Below are 19,035 nucleotides of genomic sequence, written 5' to 3'. Positions count from 1 at the left end.
CCGGGGTCGGCTCCCTGCGCGCGCAGCCGGCACTCGCCGCCTCCAGAGCCGCCAGCGCTGCGCCCAGGTAACTGCCCCGCCGCCCGCCCCGAACCCCGGGCCCGGACCCCCCAAAACCCCCGGACCCCCCCTCCCCGGGCGCAGACCCCCGGCCCCGCTGCATCCCGGCGCCGGCGCGGCGGGCAGAGCAGTACGTCCCGCTTGGTGCCGGGGAGCGCGGCGGGAGCGCGGGTGGTTGCGCTCGGGCTCCGCGAGGTCCGCGGTTCGAGGCCGCCGGCCGCTCCGGGGGAGAACGAGGCTGCCGCGCCGGGAGAGCGATGCTCGGTCTGGGAGACGCGTGGGACGCGGGTTTAGCTTCTATAGACCTATGGGAACAGCACACGCGCGCAATATATGCACATATTTTATGTGCGGGGGGGGGTGCGGGGGGGGCGTGAGACAAATCTGCCAGGTCCTGCAGGTGCCCAGGAGGCGGGAGAGGCTGGAGGAGAGTGAGTTTGCTTTCAGACCTGTTGCAATAGGCACACACACACACAATTACATATATATATATATATGTAAATTACATATATATGTGTAATTGTGTGTGTGTAGCCCCGGGGGCCTAATGAATTACACATGCGACTGCTATATAAAGGCGGCGACAGCTGTCTGCTCCCGAGCAGACTGACCGCCTGGGAGACCCGCAGGGGCAGCTCCGCTCTGTCCTGCAGGGTCCCCGTGAGTCGGTGTCCACTCAGTGGCAGTGGGTTTTTCTATCTATGATCTATCTATCTATCTGCATATCTATCTATCTATCTATCTATCTATCTATCTATCTGCATATCTATCTATCTATCCATCTATCTATCTGCATATCTATCTATCCATTAGCTCCTGGGGAGAGAGACCAGACCCTCTGCTCCCGTGCAGACTGACCGCCTGGGAGACGCCCAGGGGCAGCTCCGCCCTGTCCTGCAGGGTCCCTGTGAGTCTGGATGGGCTGGAGGGCGGTGAGTTTGCTTTGCCTTTGAGCTCCGCAGCACAGTAACAATCTCCTGCCAATGCTTTCCCTCCACAGTGTCCCAAACCTGATGGGTCTTTGTCTCCCTTTCACGACGGAATAAATGCGCAGATTTCCGTTCTCTGGTGAATCCTAAGGAAGCCCTGGTGGTGCAGTGCTTACAGGTTGGACTGTGATGTGCATGGTCAATAGTTTGAATCCACCAGCAAGTCCGAGAGATAAATCCTAGTCTTTCTATTCCCATCATCAGTTACAGTCTGAACCCACAGGGGCGCCGTGAGTCAGCACTGACTGATGGAGGGAGGAGACCCACAGGGGGCGCCGTGAGTCAGCACTGACTGATGGAGGGAGGAGACCCACAGGGGGCGCCGTGAGTCAGCACTGACTGATGGAGGGAGGAGACCCACAGGGGGCGCCGTGAGTCAGCACTGACTCCATGGAGGGAGGAGACCCACAGGGGGCGCCGTGAGTCAGCACTGACTGATGGAGGGAGGAGACCCACAGGGGGCGCCGTGAGTCAGCACTGACTCCATGGAGGGAGGAGACCCACAGGGGGCGCCGTGAGTCAGCACTGACTCCATGGAGGGAGGAGACCCACAGGGGGCGCCGTGAGTCAGCACTGACTGATGGAGGGAGGAGACCCACAGGGGGCGCCGTGAGTCAGCACTGTCTGATGGAGGGAGGAGACCCACAGGGGGCGCCGTGAGTCAGCACTGACTGATGGAGGGAGGAGACCCACAGGGGGCGCCGTGAGTCAGCACTGACTCCATGGAGGGAGGAGACCCACAGGGGGCGCCGTGAGTCAGCACTGACTGATGGAGGGAGGAGACCCACAGGGGGCGCCGTGAGTCAGCACTGACTCCATGGAGGAAGGAGACCCACAGGGGGCGCCGTGAGTCAGCACTGTCTGATGGAGGGAGGAGACCCACAGGGGGCGCCATGAGTCAGCACTGACTGATGGAGGGAGGAGACCCACAGGGGGCGCCGTGAGTCAGCACTGTCTGATGGAGGGAGGAGACCCACAGGGGGCGCTGTGAGTCAGCACTGACTCCATGGAGGGAGGAGACCCACAGGGGGCGCCGAGAGTCAGCACTGACTCCATGGAGGGAGGAGACCCACAGGGGGCACCGTGAGTCAGCACTGACTGATGGAGGGAGGAGACCCACAGGGGGCGCCGTGAGTCAGCACTGACTGATGGAGGGAGGAGACCCACAGGGGGCGCCGTGAGTCAGCACTGACTGATGGAGGGAGGAGACCCACAGGGGCGCTGTGAGTCAGCACTGAGTGATGGAGGGAGGAGACCCACAGGGGGCGCCGTGAGTCAGCACTGACTGATGGAGGGAGGAGACCCACAGGGGGCGCCGTGAGTCAGCACTGACTGATGGAGGGAGGAGACCCACAGGGGGCGCCGTGAGTCAGCACTGACTGATGGAGCCTAGAAGCTCAGTTATGATCCACTGCAGCTTAGTGGTCATCACAGCCCAATACTGGGGTCCCTTGCATTTACACAAACTCACATTTTTAAAGTGCACTACCACTGAATCCATTCCAACTCACGGGGACCCTGCAGGACAGGGCGGAGCTGCCCCTGGGGGTCTCCCAGGCGGTCAGTCTGCTCGGGAGCAGACGGTCTGGTCTTTCTCCCTTGGAGTGGCTGGTGGGCTTGATCTTGTGAGCTTCTGGTCTGCAGCCCAATGCATTAAAAAAAACCACGTCTGTCTAGTGCATTGTGGGAAACAGAGATTTCTCCAAGTGGTCTCTGCCAAGTATATGTTTGTCTAAGGACACTGCCTGCAGCTAAGGGTAAATGGTTGTCAGGTTCCCTCCCAGAAGCCCGTCAGCTGCCAGAGCACCTTGTGGTGTAACCGGAAATGGGATGCACTCCCTGCTGCTGAGGCTAAAGGCCAGAGGCCATCAGTTTGGTCCCTGCAGGGTGGTCATCTCCCTGCTGATAATGGTTTCCATGGAGATGCAGGGACCAGGTCTAACCTGCTCAGTGAGGGCGTCCAAAGTCCGGCTCCATCCTGAATCTAGGATCCGCCCTTCTCACACCTGTGCCCCTAGCCCTCCTCCTCCTATTGCATGCAGGTCCCTAGATTGTACCCCTTTGGTCTTTACCTGTAATTAGGGGGCTGGCACCCCCCCAAATATAGAGGTTGGGTCAGCAATAAAAGCCCCCCTTGGGAACTCCCCTGCTCCCTTTCCTCCTGTCCTCCCCCTCCCCACATGGACCACTAAGTGGGGCAGTGGGTTTCTGAGCCTTGCAGAGGTGCAGGGTCATGGTCCCCACCTGCTGACGTCCAGGTAATGGTGGCTTAGGGCTTGCAGCCTTGAGAGGCAGAGACTGGGATGGGGGGGTGGAGAACAGCCCCTGCCTCTCACCTCCCACCTGCCCAACAAAAGAGCCCACGGGCCAGGACTCCTGGGGACTAGCTGCACTGGGGCGGAGTTCTCCTGCAGAAGGCCGCCAACTGAATGCAGCCACAAGACACCCAGATGGTGAGAAGCGGGGCCTGGGGTCTCAGGCATCCCTCTTGGCTGCTAAAGCAAGACCCCCTTGGTCAGTCGGACTCTGGACAAGTCCAGTGTGAGGGCTGCAGGAGAGGGGGCTTCCCGGCGTGGGTTCAGGGGCAGAACACTGTATTTCAGATTGGGGGTGCTGTAATTCACAGTGTGGGGGACGCTATCAGCCCCAAACCCAGCAGAGATTGAAACACAAAGGGCAGGTTCTGCCCACTGGGCCAACCCCCTGTGGATGCGAGGCTTTGCCAGAATAAAAGGCCTGCTCCAGGCTATCTGCATATCTCTCTATCCATCAGCTCCTGGGGAGAGAGACCAGACTGTCTGCTCCTGTGCAGACTGACTGCCTGGGAGACCCACAGGGCAGCTCTGAGCTGTCCCCAGCGAGTGGGGGGAGGGTGTGTGTGTATTGGGATCCAGGGGACATGGGCGCCTCTGCTCTGGGATCTTTGTGTCCTTGCAATGTCTTGCTTTCTTCACAGAAAGAAGCCAACGCTGCACACATGCGTGCCCCCGAGCTGGCCGGGTGAGTGGGGTCTGTGGGGCAGGGCTCACTTGGTCTGCTCTCTGGCCATCCATCTGCAGATGCTCCAGGGGCCGGCTGGCTTAGTCATCAGGGGGTCTGGGCAGCTGCAGTGGAGACTCAGACCCCCATGTCCTAGGATCCCTGCTCAAATAGCTCCCCTCACATAAAAACCCCGCTCCCCATGATGCCCCAGGCTTCCTCATCTTCGACCAGGGCCCACCATACGCCGCCTTCTTGGAAAGAGTCCTGCATGTTTGCTTCTTGCTCCTCCGTCTTATTGCATGTGGGGTGACAGCCAACCCTGTCACTTCCAGGTCCCACCCTGCCCCGCAGGCTCCCTGGGGACCAGGACAGAGGCCCTGCAGGACAGGGCAGAGCTGCCCCTGTGGGTTTTCAAAGCTTTTGAATTGCTGACCTCATGGGGAGCAGCTGAGCATGTCTAGCCCCCACCCACCAGGCCCTGCTGCCTGTGGGCTAACAGGACAGATGGGGCAGGAGGGGAGTGGAGCCGCTGGCTGCTGTCTTCCAGGCGCTGGCTGCCCGCAGCCCTGGGCCTGCTCCTGGCTTGGATGCCATCGGCGGCCCACGACTTGGCCGGTTCGAGACCCAACTTCGTGCTCCTGATGGTGGATGATCTCGGCATTGGGGACATCGGCTGCTACGGAAACCGCACCATCAGGCAAGTCACAGAGAACCCCGCGGCCTTCGCTTCCCCGGGAGAGGCCGGGCGGCACCAGTGACCGGTGCTGTCCTTCCCCAGGGACCGGTCTCTCCTGATGACACGTCCACTGTCCATGTGACAGTCTCCCCGTCCCCGCCTCTAGGGGGCGCTCTGACACAGAACCTCCCCGTCCCCGCCTCTAGGGGGCGCTCTGACACAGAACCTCCCCGTCCCCACCTCTAGGGGGCGCTCTGACACAGAACCTCCCCGTCCCCACCTCTAGGGGGCGCTCTGACACAGAACCTCCCCGTCCCCACCTCTAGGGGGCGCTCTGGTCCTGCTTCTTCCAGGACAAGTCCCTTTGTCCTGGTATAAGTCCACAGTCCTTTCAATATTCTTAACATGATGTCCTGCTCCAGGGGCTGGTCTCTCCTGATGTCACGTGGCTGACAGCCAATCGGCTCAGACCCATGAGAATCCGTAAGAGTGGAGCAAAATTTGCTTAGTCCAGCTCTTCATTAGTGTGTACTCGCCCCCCAAGTGGCCTCTCTGGTTGCCGTGTGTGTGTGTGTGTGTGTCTCCTGCCTGCACCACCGTGCCCCAAAAGTGCATTGTAAATCCTAAGCCCCTGGTGGCAGAGTGGGTTATGCTGAAGGCCACTCACACAGCAAAGTCAGCAGTTCAAACCCACCAGCCACTCCTGGGGAGAGAGACCAGCCCGTCTGCTCCCGTGCAGACTGACCGCCTGGGAGACCCCCAGGGGCAGCTCCGCCCTGTCCTGCAGGGTCCCCGTGAGTCTGCGTCCCCTCGATGGGATGGTCCCGGGGTTCAGGAGCCCAGGTGATGTGCTGCAGGTTAGTCATTGGGCTGCTGACTGAAAGGTTGGCGGTTCAAACTCACACTTCCCTCCTAAAAAGGGTCACTCACTGCTTCAAAGCCCCGACACGGGAGACTGGGATTCAGGCATGGCTGGCAGGGGGCTTGACTTCCGTTTGATTTTATGTCAGTGGCCATAAACCCATTTGAGGCAGAAAGGCAGGGCTTTGTTGGCACTCACCCAAAAGTTCACAATCACATTGTCCTGGCTGCAGAGCATCCTGGGTTTTTGTTTTGAGGATTCTGATTGTACTTCTCAGGCTGCTTTGATTGTGCCCCTGGCTGGACTGGGAGACTCTGTGTCAGAGCGCCCCCTAGAGGCGGGGACAGTGAGGTTCTGTCCCAGAGCGCCCCCTACAGGTGATGATGAGGAGGTTCTGTCCCAGAGCGCCCCCTAGAGGTGGGGACGGGTAAGGTCTGTGTCAGAGCGCCCCCTAGAGGTGGGGACGGGGAGGTTCTGTGTCAGAGCGCCCCCTAGAGGCGGGGACGGGGAGGTTCTGTGTCAGAGCGCCCCCTAGAGGCGGGGACGGGGAGACTGTGCCACATGGACAGTGGACGTGTCATCAGGAGAGGCCAGTCCCTGGGGAAGGACGTCGTGCTTGGGGAAGCGGAGGGGCAGCGCCAGAGAGGACGGCCCAGGATGAGATGCACGGACACGGGGCTGCAGCCGTGGCTCAGACGGGGATGATGGTGGGGACGGGGCAGTGTGTCCCGTTGTGCACGGGGTGGCTGTGGGTCAGGACAGACTTGTGGGCACCCAGCAGAAAGAGTGGGAGCTGATTTGACAGCTAGTGGTTGGTTGGGGCTGAGACGGTCACTGGTCCCCCTGCAGGACTCCAAACATCGACCGCCTCGCTCGGGAAGGGGTGAAGCTCACCCAGCACATCGCAGCCGCCTCCGTGTGCACCCCGAGCCGGGCGGCCTTCCTGACCGGCCGGTACCCGCTGCGCTCGGGTAAGTGATGCTGCTCCAGTAAGCACCTGCTGTGTGTGCGTGTGTGCTCTGTCCAAAAAAACACACCACTGCCCTCGAGTGGACGCCGGCTCCCGGAGACCCTGCAGGACAGGGCGGAGCTGCCCCTGGGGGTCTCCCAGGTTGTCAGTCTGCACAGGAGCAGACGGTCTGGTCTGTCTCCCCAGGAGCTAATGGATAGAGAGATATGTAGATAGATAGATAGATAGGCAGATAGACACACTGCCATCGAGCGGACACCGACTCACGGGGACCCTGCAGGACAGGGCGGAGCTGCCCCTGGGGGTCTCCCAGGCGGTCAGTCTGCACGGGAGCAGACGGTCTGGTCTCTCTCCCCAGGAGCTAATGGATAGAGAGATATGCAGATAGAGAGATAGATAAACAGCTTCCTCCTGTATGTGTATGTACTGTTTTAATATATAGATGCATACACGTGTGTATGTATGTATACACTAAGTATGTGTATGTGAGGATCCCTGGTGACATCGTGGGTTCACACTGGGCTGCGATACACAGTTTGAAAGCACACTTGTTCCAAAGAAGAAAGACCAGACCGTCTGCTCCCGTGCAGACTGACCGCCTGGGAGACCCTCAGGGGCAGCTCCGCCCTGTCCTGCAGGGTCCCTGTGGGTAGATGTCAGCCCTGTGGCAGGGAGAGTGTATTCTGCACGAGAACACACCGCATAAGGTGCTGTGGCCAAACCATAAGGAGATCTCAGCTCGCAGGGCCTTCTCCGTGGACTGGACCTCACAAGTGGAGGCAAGGTTGGGTCAGAAGTCTCCCTGGAGATCCGTCCAACAACTCAGCCAATCCCAGCAGCTGCAGACACAGGGCCCGCTTCTCATTCCCGTCCCACCGTCTGCCCACAGGCATGGTGTCCTCCCAAGGAAACCGAGTCCTGCTGTCGGCAGCGGTGTCCGGGGGCCTCCCCACCAACGAGACAACATTTGCCAAAATACTTCGAGAGGAAGGCTACGCCACCGGCATAATAGGTAAGGTCCCCTCCTCCTGGCTGAAGGGGTCCCCGGAGTACAGGCGCCCATAGGCGCCTCCTGAAGAAGTTGGGGTTTCGAAGAGCCTCCCCACCTCCCACTAGAGGGAACTCGGAGGAAAAGCCGGCATTCTGCTAACTGCCAGGTCCCAGCTTTGAAAAGCTCCACATGCAGCCTCTGTGTCTCTGTCCATCACACACACGGATCAACTCGTGCAGACGGTGAACAAACTGCGGGCCACGCAGGTTGAAAGGTCCAGTCCCCCCCACGGGGTGCTTTGGAACAAAGTCCTGCCCCTGCGCTTGGGGACAGTCTGCCCCCAGAAGCCCATGGAGGGGGCACCGTCCTGCACTCCCACACACCTGGGAGAGGGGGCACCCAGGGGACCGGACAGGGGATGCCCTTCCGTTTGCAGGTCTGACTCAGATCCAACTGAACCCTGAAGGGGCAGGGGACCATGAATCCAAACATCAACTGTCCAGGCAGGCTGGACTCTCTCCCCCGCTTCCTGGGGTCCAGCGGGCTGCGCAGGGGAAGATCGGTTCTCGGACAAACATCGTGTCTTGCACCATGTGCTCAGCACCGTGATGTTTTACAAAAAGATGTGCCCCCATCCTGCTTCTCCTGGGGAAATAGCGCCCCCAAGTGGCCTAACGGTTATCTCTTGGGCTGCTCACTGCAGGGTCGGCAGTTCGAAGCCATCAGCCTCTCGCAGGATAAAGGGAGGGATGCCTGCCCCCCAGGCTGTCAGTCTTCACGGGCGCAGACGGTCTGGTCTTTCTCCCCAGGAGCTAATGGATAGAGAGATATGTAGTTAGATGCATGGAGAGAAAGATAGACAGACAGACACACTGCCATTGAGTGGACGGCGACCCTGCAGGACAGGGCGGAGCTGCCCCTGGGGGTCCCCCAGGCGGTCAGTCTGCACGGGAGCAGACGGTCTGGTCTCTCTCCTGAGAAGCGGGAGGTGGTTTCGAGCCGCTGACCTTGGGGTCCACAGTGCAACCTGTCCTGCTCCAGGACTCTTTGCAGAGGTGCCCCCAGGTGCAAACAGCCCGTCCCAGACCCCCCCACCCCGGTGACCCGCAGGTGCTTCCTGTCGCCCCCCCCCCTCCCAGGAAAGTGGCACTTGGGCCTGAACTGCGCGTGGCGCGACGACCACTGCCACCACCCGGCGGCGCACGGCTTCCTCCACTTCTACGGGACGCCCTTCACCATGACCTTGGACTGCCTGGGCTGGGGGAGGTCCCCGAAGCACGTGCTCCTGAAGCGCGGCCTGGACGCGGGCGCGCTCCTGCTGGGCCTGGGCGCGCTCACGCTGGCGGCCGCCCGGCTCGCGGGGCTGCTGCCCGGGGCGCGGTGGGCGCTGGCCGGCTGGGCGGCGCTGGCGGCCGCGCTGCTGTGGGCGGGCGCGCGCTCCGCGAGCCAGCTGATGCAGCACGCCGACTGCTTCCTGATGCGGAACGAGGCCGTGTCCCAGCAGCCCCTGCGCGAGGAGGACACCACGCCCCTCATGGTCCGCGACGCCGCCGGATTCGTCCGCAGGTGAGCGGGGGCGGGGCGAGGCCGTGTCCCAGCAGCCCCTGCGCGAGCAGGACACCACGCCCCTCATGGTCCGCGACGCCACCGGATTCGTCCGCTGGTGAGCGGGGGGCGGGGCGAGGCCGTGTCCTAGCCGACCCTGCGGCGCACAGGACGCCACGCCCCTCATGGCCGGCAACGCCGCCCGGATTGGTCCGCAGCTGAGCGGCGGGCGGGGCGAGGCCGCGTGCCTGCAGCCCCTGCGCGCGCACGATGCCACGCCCCTCATGGCCCGTAACGCCGCCGGATTGGTCCGCAGCTGTGCGGTGGGCGTGGCGAGCCCTCGCTCTCCCTATAAAGCCAGCCGCTGCAGCCGCCTGCAGCAGAGTTCTAACCTGGAACTCACCCAAGCACAGGTCTCTGTCATGTCCCTGTGGGGCCTGCGCCCCAGGTGCTGCAAAGAAAGAACTTGTCATAAACCGAGCCCGGCCAATCGGCCAGGGCTTTGCTGCAAACTAGCCCTCTGGGCCTACCTGGAGGCTACTGGTTTGGGTCCTACCTGTCTCTTCCTCCGGAAGCAGCAGGTTACCAGTACCAGCCATGGCAGCCATCCGGAAGCACGGCCACCCTGCAGGACAGGGCGGAGCTGCCCCCCAGGGGTCCCCCAGACAGCCTGGCCTTTCTGCCCAGGAGCTAATGGATGGGTAGAAATGCACATGGATGGATGGATAGGTAGGTAGATAGATAGATGATCGATAGTTTAGATACATTAGATAGATAGATAGATAGATAGATAGATAGATAGATAGATAGATAGATAGATAGATAGACTGGATAGATAGATAGATAGGCAGATAGATAGATAGGCAGATGGATAGATAGATAGGCAGATAGATAGATAGGCAGATAGATAGATAGATGGATAGACAGATAGACAGACACTGCCCTTGAGTGGACGCCGGCTCACGGGGACCCTGCAGGACAGGGCGGAGCTGCCCCTGGGGGTCCCCCAGGTGGTCAGTCTGCACGGGAGCAGACAGTCTGGTCTCTCTCCCGAGGAGCTAATGGATAGAGAGATATGCAGATAGATAGATAGATAGATACATAGATGGATAGATAGATACATAGATGGATAGATAGATAGATATGTAGATAGATAGATAGATAGATAGATAGATAGATAGATAGATAGATACATAGATGGATAGATAGATACATAGATGGATAGATAGATACATAGATGGATAGATAGATAGATATGTAGATAGATAGATAGATAGATAGATAGATAGATAGATAGATAGATAGATAGATAGATAGATAGATAGATAGATAGATAGATAGATAGATAGATAGATAGATAGACAGACAGACAGACAGACTGCCATCTAGTGGATGCCGACTCACAGCCACCCAGCAGGACAGGGCAGCTAGGATGTCTGAGACTGATTCCGTCTTTACCGGAATGGACAGTCTGGGCTTTCTCCCTAGAAGCGGCCCGTGGTTTCGAACTGCCCGTTTGGGGGGTGAGCACCCCTGGGAGTGCTGAACCCGCTGCGCCACGAGGGGCGTCCTTTCCTGTTGTGTCCTGCCCCGTTTCTGCACTGTGGCCTCTAACTCGGCCACCCTGCAGGACACAGTGGAACTGCCCTGGGGGCTGGGGTGGGGGCTGGAGGCTGTCCTGCGGAGAAAGGCCACACTGACCGCCTGGGAGACCCGCAGGGGCAGCCCCGCCCGGTCCTGCAGGGTCGCCGTGGGTCGCGTCCACTCGAGGGCAGTGTCGGTTTTGATTTTTTTTTTCTTAGTTTGGGTTCGAGCTTTTTCCTGCCTGGCTGAGCGCTTCCGCGCTGCGCCATCAGCGAGCGCACTGCGTGTAACGAGCGCGGGGCGGCCCGGTCCGGTGTCGGGGACCTGTTCTGAACCGCACCCCACCGCTCCCCGGGTTGGTGCCCCTGTTGCCCCGAGCAGGAACAAGCAAGGCCCCTTCCTGCTGTTTGTGTCCTTCCTGCACGTGCACCTTCCGCTGGCCACCACCAAGCAGTTCCGGGGCAGGAGCGCCCACGGGCTCTACGGGGACAACGTGGAGGAGATGGACTGGATGGTGGGTGAGTGTCTTCTCCCGGCACCGCGGCCGCTCCCGGCGTGGGGACACCCTCGCGCCACCCTCAGGGTCTCGCTCCCTCCTTGGCTTTGCCCGCGGAGAGAATTCCCACTGAGGCACGGTCTGGGATCCATGTGGGAGTTTGTGACGGACAGGATGGGCCCCAGGGGTTCCTTTCTGAAAAAGGGGACACGCGGTTTCTGGGAGGCCTGGCAAGCCGCGCTGGGGTTCACAACCGGGCAGGAACACCCACGTGGGAGAGAGCACCCACACGTGCGCAACTGGGGGGCTGGGGGGGCCAGATGCCCATGAACCCCACAGACTAAGAGCATGTGGCCCAGAGGCTGTGCACCCCGAGGAGGCTGCAGGGGCAGGGACATCAGTTCGCATCTGGCCGCCCTGGGTACTTCCAATATTCGGCACCACCGTCCAGACGCATCGACTCTTGTTGGGTCTTCTGTGGCCGACGTCCACGTGCAGACAAGGGTGACAACACCGCGGCTCGGGTCAGGCGCCCCTTTGTTCTCCAGGAGACGTCCTTGCTCTTCAAGCCTCCGAAGAGGTCTCCTGGGGGGAAGGGGGGGCGGGAGAGTGACCCATGGCCAGGCGTCCTCCGATCTCTTAAGTCAGCGGTTCTCACCTGTGGGTCAAGCCCCAGATCTTGGTACGCGTGGCCCAGACCCCGTGAGGCTAGGATGCGCGCTGCTCGAGCCGGCCGGGGGGACCGAACACGCAACCTGCCGGTCTCGTCCCCGCAGGCCAGATCCTGGGCGCGCTGGACGCGGAGGGCGTGGCCGACCGCACGCTGGTTTACTTCACGTCCGATCACGGCGGCTGGCTGGAGGCGCGCTTCGGGCGGGAGCAGTGCGGCGGCTGGAACGGGATCTACAAAGGTGGGCGCCGAGGTTCCCGGACCCACGTCTGCAGGCTTGATCCCGACCCTGGGATCCCCAAGCCTTTTGGGGGGGAAAGGGAGCTTGACACACACACAGACCCCCAAAAGCAGGAAAGGATAAACCACCACCGGCTTACGGCAATGCCGTTAAGACAGCAGAGCCGGGCCTGGGGGGTTTGCGACACTGGAGTGCTTTACGGTAGCTGGCAGCCTCGTTTTCGCCCCCCAAAAGCAGGAAAGGGAAAAACCACCACTGGCTTACGGCAATGCCATCACGACAGAGCAGAGCCGGCCCTGGGGTTTGCGACACTGGAGCGCTTTACGGGAGCTGGCAGCCTCGTTTTCGCCCCCCAAAAGCAGGAAAGGAAAAACCACCACTGGCTTACGGCAATGCCATCACGACAGAGCAGAGCCGGCCCTGGGGTTTGCGACACTGGAGCGCTTTACGGTAGCTGGCAGCCTCGTTTTCGCCCCACGATCCGGTGGGTGGGTTTGAACCGCTGCTGAGCGCTTAACCCGTGCACCTGGCGCGGTCCATCGTACACATTAATAGCAGGCGTTAAAATCACGCGATGAGACCCACGTCGTTATACCCACCGCCACCCAAGAGGAACCAGTCCCTTGAAGCAGCCCAAAGATCAGATGGACCAACATTGGCCCCAACACAGAGGGTGGGGTGAGTGGGAGGTGGGGGTGTCGGGGCCAAGCTGGGACCACGTGGAGCTGCCAAACATTCCCCAAATCTTTTACATTAAAAAAATTAACAAATGGCAATGGGGGGTACTTGGAGTGGGGCTAAAGGGGGCATCCTGATGAACAGAGTCCTGAATGGTAAGGTGGGAAGACGCCGGGCAGACAGACCGACCCTGGGTCCCCTGCCCATCGATCACCATTCAGTAATCAAAGCAGGAAATCTGGGGTCCCCCCGTGTAAACCCCTGGCTCTGTCCTTTTAAACCCCGAGCTTACTGCTTCGTTTCGTTTGCCTCTCTGTGTTGCCCCCCAACAGGTGGCAAAGGCATGGCCGGCTGGGAAGGGGGCATCCGCGTCCCCGGCATCTTCCGCTGGCCCGGGGTGCTGCCCGCCGGCCGCGAGGTCCACGAGCCCACCAGCCTGATGGACATCTTCCCCACGGTGGTCCAGCTGGCGGGCGGCCAGGTGCCCCAGGACAGGTGTGTGCGATCCCATTGAGTCGATCCCGACTCCCAGCGACCCTGCAGGACGGGGCAGAGCTGCCCCTGCGGGTCTCCCAGGCTGTGACTCTTGATGGACCAGAAGGCCTCCTCTGTCTCGCTCGGAGCGCCGGCTGGGCTCAAACTTGTGACCTTGCAGTGAGCAATCGAGCCCTTCGCTGGGCCGGCAGGACAGCAGCTTCGGGAGCTGTCTGTCTTCTTGGAAAGCGCCTTGGGCGAGCGGTCAGGCCAGTGTCGGACTGCAGACTGCAACGTCAATGCTTCGAACCCACGAGTGCTCCCAGGGAGGAAGAGGAGGTCGCCTGTCTCTGTGCAGACTGACCGCCTGGGAGACCCCCGGGGGCAGCTCCGCCCTGTCCTGCAGGGTCCCCGAGAGCCGGCGTCCACTCTGTACCAGTGAGTTTTAGTCCAGAGAAGCAGGCTGCCTCATCTTTCTCCCTTGGAGCAGAGCGTGGGTTTGAACCGACCACCTTGTGTGTGGCAGGCGGACGCCAAACCCACGGTGCCACCAAACCGTTTCCCCCACAAACGTGAGTGGGGTGCAGTTCAGTCCCTCACCCTCGGAGCCGCACCCCCCCCCCCAGGCGAGCGAGCCCAGGGACGGGCAGCTGCATCCCGCCTGACCCTGAGTGCCCGCTGCTGCCCACAGGGTGCTGGATGGCCGGGACCTCATGCCTTTGCTGCTGGGGGTCACCCAGCACTCGGACCACGAGTTTCTGATGCACTACTGTGAACACGTCCTGCACGCCGTCCGCTGGCACCAAAGGAGCCGTGAGTCCGGGCTGGTCCGGGATCCACAGGGGAGGGGGGGTGCCGAGGACCAGGGCTACTGAGGGCCAGGTGTGTGTCCCCTCCTGAGGTCATCTGTTGGGATCACTGGGGGCTCACGGGACGAGGCTGCTGGCTGCAAGTCAGCAGTTCAAACCCACCAGCCGCTCCTTGGGACAAAGAAGAGGCTGGAGGCTCCCGTGCAGACTGACCGCCTGGGAGACCCCCGGGGGCAGCTCCGCCCTGTCCTGCAGGGTCCCCGTGAGCCTGCATCCACTCGAGGGCAGGGACTCTGGTTCCTTTTGTAGAAGCAAGTTGGATGTGGGGTGCTGCCTCTGCTCCAGGCAGCCGTGGGGGGCGACGTCGGCCAGGCTCTGCCCGGGGCGTCCTCCTCAGCCCTCTCTGCTCTCCCCCCTCCAGGAGGTGCCCTCTGGAAAGTGCACTTCTTCACGCCCAGCTTCCACCCGGAGGGCGCCGGCGCCTGCTACGACCGAGTCGTCTGCCCATGCTCCCCGCCGGGGGTCGCCCGGCATGACCCACCCCTGCTCTTCGACCTGTCCCGAGACCCCTCGGAGGCCCAGCCCCTCACGCCGGCCACGGAGGGCGCCTTCTGGCAGGTGGTGGAGCGGGTGGCCCAGGCTGTGCAGGAGCACCAGCGGACACTCAGCCCCGTCCGCCTGCAGCTGGACGGCTCGGACAACGTGTGGAAGGCCTGGCTCCAGCCCTGCTGCGGCCCCTTCCCCTTGTGTCGGTGCCACGACCCAGAGAACCCGCAGTGATGGGCGCTCCTTGTAGAAGCCAAGCCCCCCAAAAAACCAAAGCTCTCTGCCAAGGACACTCGGCTCACCGCAGGACGGGCAGAACAACGGCCCCTGCGGGCTTCCCGGGCCACGTCTCCTGCCCGCTGGGGGGCTGCTTCCATGGCCAGCCTGGCCCCCTAACCCTCTCTCCTTGGTCACTCATGTCACTGGGGGGCCTTTGCAGATCTGGGAGCATTTTCTTTCTACTTGAGACCTCGGTCCCAGCTCCTCTTTTTGCCCCCCGCCTCCTCCACCCTGCCATCCTCGTGAACCCCAACAAGTTATGCATCGTTAGTCATTTCATATCTTACACCGTCTGTCCCCCCCACACACTTGCACCCGCATTTCTGTTGTGCGTCTCCCCGGTCGGGGTGGGGGCCCGACGGCGATCCTTGCAATCGGCTCCCCCCCTCTCAGGAGAGTTCCGAGGGGGTGACCTGCCCTGGAGTCCGTGGGCCGAGAGCTCTCACCTGCACCTGTGCACGTGCTCCGGTCTGGCCGGATTTGTGGATGGAACTTGGGCCGAGATATTGGGGGGGTGGAGGGAGCATTAAAGAACAAGCGGGGTGCTGTGTGTTTCTTCAATGCGACCCTGCACCCTGCCTGCCTCGCCCCTTTCTCCTGACCCTTCTACGAGGGGTGTCCAATTGCCTACAGATGGGTTTGGGGGTCTCCACTCCGACCCCCCTCGTTCACATCGATAGGACAGTTTGGGGGTCTTCTGATACCTGATCCCGTCGACACCTCGTGATCGATGGCACAGGCTGCTGTGCTTCTTCCACGTGGGCTTCGCTGCTTCTGAGCTAGACGGCCGCTCGTTTAATTCAGGAATTTAAGACCCAGACGCTGTGCGTTCCGATAGCCGGGCACCACCGGCTTCCGGCGCCCCGCTTACTTGTGCACCCGCTCCGTCTGCAGCGACCGTGTCGGGAAGCTGAGCCTCGCAGAATTCCGGGTCATTAGAACAAAGCATCCGTGCGCTGAGAGAGGATGAGGTCAGAGCCCCGACGTCCGTCAGCTACTTGACATGCAACACAGATGCACACGCACCTATCTCCTCTCCCGCTATAAGGCACCGCGGCTACAGGAACGTCAGTGGCCCCAAAAAGGAGAAAGAGGTTTTAATAGAGTCTCGGTTCACACTGGACTCCCTGGGTCTTCCCTGTCTGCAGACGCTGCCTGCTGTGTTCCGGGCAAGAGGAGGCTTGTTGCAGGGACCCAGCGGGGGGGAGGAGCTGGCAGGTAGAAGGGGGGAAAGGGCCTTGGAGAGAGACAGACAGACGGAGGGACAAGGGAGGCCGTCCCCTCACAGAATCAGCAAGAGCAGGCAGGACGCAGACTCGCTGCAGGCGAGGAGATGGTGGGAAGTCTAGGGTGCGCTGAGACGGGAGGGTTCCCGGCCATCTCTCTAGTTCAAGTCCCGGGACGGACACACATCCACAGACGGGAGGACGTCGGGAGGCTGCCCGGCACAGACAGGCAGCAGGGCGGGTTTGTTTGCAAACGGATAGGGGAGGGTGACAGCTGGCTTGTACCGTCAGACATGCTCACCTGCTCCTTCTAGAACCCGCTGGGGCGCCCCCCGGGCAGCCGGGCAGCCTCCGGGCACCACATTCCAGCTGCAGAACGAGTGGTGGGAACAGAAAGCCATTGCTTCCGCCCTGAGAGCAAGCAAAGGGGACAGGAGGGGAGGGAGCGAACTGATCACTGATTGACTTATAATAACCCCCCCCCCCCCGCCCAGAGGGAAGAACAGGTATCATGGGTGCAGGGAGAGAGCGGTCAGAGTCAGAGATGGAATGTTTCATTTATCAAGGGGTCACGAGGATGGGGAGGGGAAAAGGGGGGCCGGTCGGAGCTCAAAGGGGAAGTCAACGTTTGGGAAGTGATGTCAGCGCCCATGCCCATGCGCTTGATGCACTAGGTGTTTGGGGTGCTGGAGCCCCAACAGCATATTTAACAGGAAGGGGGTGGGGGGGCGGGTTACAGCTCTGCCGGGTGCGACGGGGTCTCCGAGGGGCTTTGCAGGATCGCAGGGGACACAGCCCACCAGCAACTGACCTCAGCCAGCTGATGCCGTGTCAATGTCGAAAGCCAAGGGCATTGCTTTTCCAAGAGCATCCCTTTTCCAAGAGCATCGCTTTTCCAAGGGCATCCCTTTTCCAAGGGCATCCCTTTTCCAAGAGCATCCCTTTTCCAAGGGCATCACTTTTCCAAGAGCATCGCTTTTCCAAGGGCATCGCTTTTCCAAAGGCATCGCTTTTCCAAGAGCATCCCTTTTCCAAGAGCATCCCTTTTCCAAGGGCATCGCTTTTCCGAGAGCATCCCTTTTCCGAGAGCATCGCTTTTCCGAGAGCATCGCTTTTCCAAGGGCATCGCTTTTCCAAAGGCATCGCTTTTCCAAGGGCATCCCTTTTCCAAGGGCATCGCTTTTCCAAGAGAATCCCTTTTCCAAGAGCATGCTTTTCCAAGTGTCGGCAAAAGTCAAAGCCCTGCTGGAACCCTGCCGGTTGCAAGGCACAGAGACTGCTCCATCCATCCTGGGGGAGTTTAGAGGTTTTGTGAAAAGGGAGAAATTGGGGAGCTAATGCAAAGGATCTGTCCACTCAAGGTCATTGCGGCCACATTTGGTTACAGGCCAGAGACGCAGTTGTGCAGACAGGCCTCGGGGGGCCGGGGAGGCGGAGGACGGGGCTGGGCACTGGCCAGAGAAAGACGGGCTGTACAGAGGCCCCTCGTGCTGGCCCTGGGACAGGAGCACCTGGGGTTTCTAGTAAGCTCTGACACCCAAGGAGTTGGGTCAGGGAACCCCAGCTTGTCCGTGCGGCGGTGGGAGATATCTGGGGCTCGAGCTAGGGAGGTGAACGCTGCCGACAAGAAGGGAGATGCTTTGCCTGCAGCTGCAGGGCCCCCAGTCAGGATGCCACCCGTGGGAAGTGCCCTTGTTGTTTGCCAACCTGCTCCCTGGGGCAGGGGCTGCCCAGCCTGGGTCTGGGGGGATAAGCTCTGTGGAATGTTGGGGGGAAGGTGCAGACTTCAATAGGTCATTTGTCCTCCAGAGAGGCTGGAAATGGGGGCGTTGACGGTCTATCCTCCTGCGAGGCCATGGGGGGGCTGCCTGTCCGTCTGTCCGGCCCAGACTGGCCGCAGTGTTTGTTTTTTGGTCTCTCCCGACAAGTCCAAAGTACAAGAGGTGATGTCATACCGTCTTTCTTGCTAAGGAGCATCTATGTGCCAAACGGCAAACCCAAACTCGGTGCCCTGGAACCGATCCAGGACCCACGGTACCTGCTGGACCCGGAAGAGCAGGCAAGTTCCCAGCAAGCGGGGTTTAATGAGCAGGTTTTTGCGGATTGGAGTGAGAGTCACTCACGGGGAGACTGGAAGACGAGGGTGCAGAGAGAATGGGTGAAAGCAACAGAGGGAGAGCCAGACCGAGGAAGAGACAGAGGGACGGACGTGCGGCCTCAAGGTGGACAAAGGCAGAGCGCCAACAAAGGGATCCCGGGGTCACCAAGTTAATAAGATTTGGGGACAGAAATAAATCATCATATTTAAATGAAACCCGTGCGCATTGGCTGATGGTAAAGGGGGCGCGGTTTCTGTGACCAGTCAGTGCTGCCCCTTAGGGCCCCCGCTGTGGGTTTCCGACTGGACCTGTTGACGGAGTAGAAAGCCCGGTCCGAGACTGGACCTGTTGGAGTCGAAAGCCCGGTCTGTCTCCCTCCAGAGCGGCTGCAGGTTTCGGGCTGCAGGCCCCGCGTGACCCCTGCACCCCCAGGCCCCCTTAGGGGCGCATCCGCCTCTCCACGGGGACAGACAGCCTCAGGGCGGCTGGTGGCTTTAAACCCTGGACCTCGGGACCAGCCTGACCCTCGCCTGACCGCGCCGCCGGCTGCGCCCCAGCTTTGCAAGGAGACCCCGGGAAGGGAAGCGCGGTGCGTGGTCCCGGGGGCTTCCGAGGAAGGGGGTGCCCCCCGCCGGGATGAAGGGGCTCCGTCGCGGCCCCCCAGGCCCGCCCCCAGGGGTCAGGGGGCACCCCCGCTGCACAGGCGCAGGCCCGGGGTGCAGGGTGCAGGGTTCGGGGCCTGGCACCCGGCCCGATCCGGCCCCGGCGGGGTGGGGAGTGGGGTTCAGGCCAAGCCGGGGACCCGGAAGTTCGCGGCGGGAGGCGGTCGGCGCGCGGACCGCGCGGAGGGCAGGCGGA

The 19,035-nt window shown here is 61.2% G+C and overlaps 1 protein-coding gene across 4 annotated transcripts; it reads left to right on the top strand.

The window, feature by feature from the left end:
* LOC142434180 (arylsulfatase L-like) lies at positions 1 to 16,118 on the top strand. Of its 4 annotated transcripts, XM_075538872.1 has the most exons (13): positions 949 to 967; positions 1,061 to 1,167; positions 4,006 to 4,049; positions 4,579 to 4,728; positions 6,419 to 6,540; positions 7,429 to 7,551; positions 8,670 to 9,096; positions 11,041 to 11,177; positions 11,932 to 12,066; positions 12,304 to 12,516; positions 13,077 to 13,239; positions 13,910 to 14,031; positions 14,449 to 16,116. In XM_075538872.1, the coding sequence occupies exons 3-13, from the start codon at positions 4,027 to 4,029 to the stop codon at positions 14,805 to 14,807; spliced, it is 1,974 nt and encodes a 657-aa protein (XP_075394987.1). In that variant the 5' UTR covers positions 949 to 967; positions 1,061 to 1,167; positions 4,006 to 4,026; the 3' UTR covers positions 14,808 to 16,116. The 4 variants fall into 4 exon arrangements, with proteins under 4 accessions (XP_075394986.1, XP_075394985.1, XP_075394988.1 ...); XM_075538871.1 differs by lacking the exons at positions 949 to 967; positions 1,061 to 1,167 and adding an exon at positions 1 to 67; XM_075538870.1 differs by lacking the exon at positions 1,061 to 1,167 and having other exon boundaries at positions 918 to 992; positions 14,449 to 16,118.
* The last annotated feature ends 2,917 nt before the right edge of the window (positions 16,119 to 19,035 follow it).

The sequence above is a fragment of the Tenrec ecaudatus genome, chromosome X (assembly GCF_050624435.1).
Source record: "Tenrec ecaudatus isolate mTenEca1 chromosome X, mTenEca1.hap1, whole genome shotgun sequence".
Taxonomy (NCBI): Eukaryota; Metazoa; Chordata; class Mammalia; order Afrosoricida; family Tenrecidae; genus Tenrec; species Tenrec ecaudatus.
The sequence above is the reverse complement of the archived record's forward strand: the minus strand, read 5'-3'. Positions and strand labels throughout refer to the sequence as shown.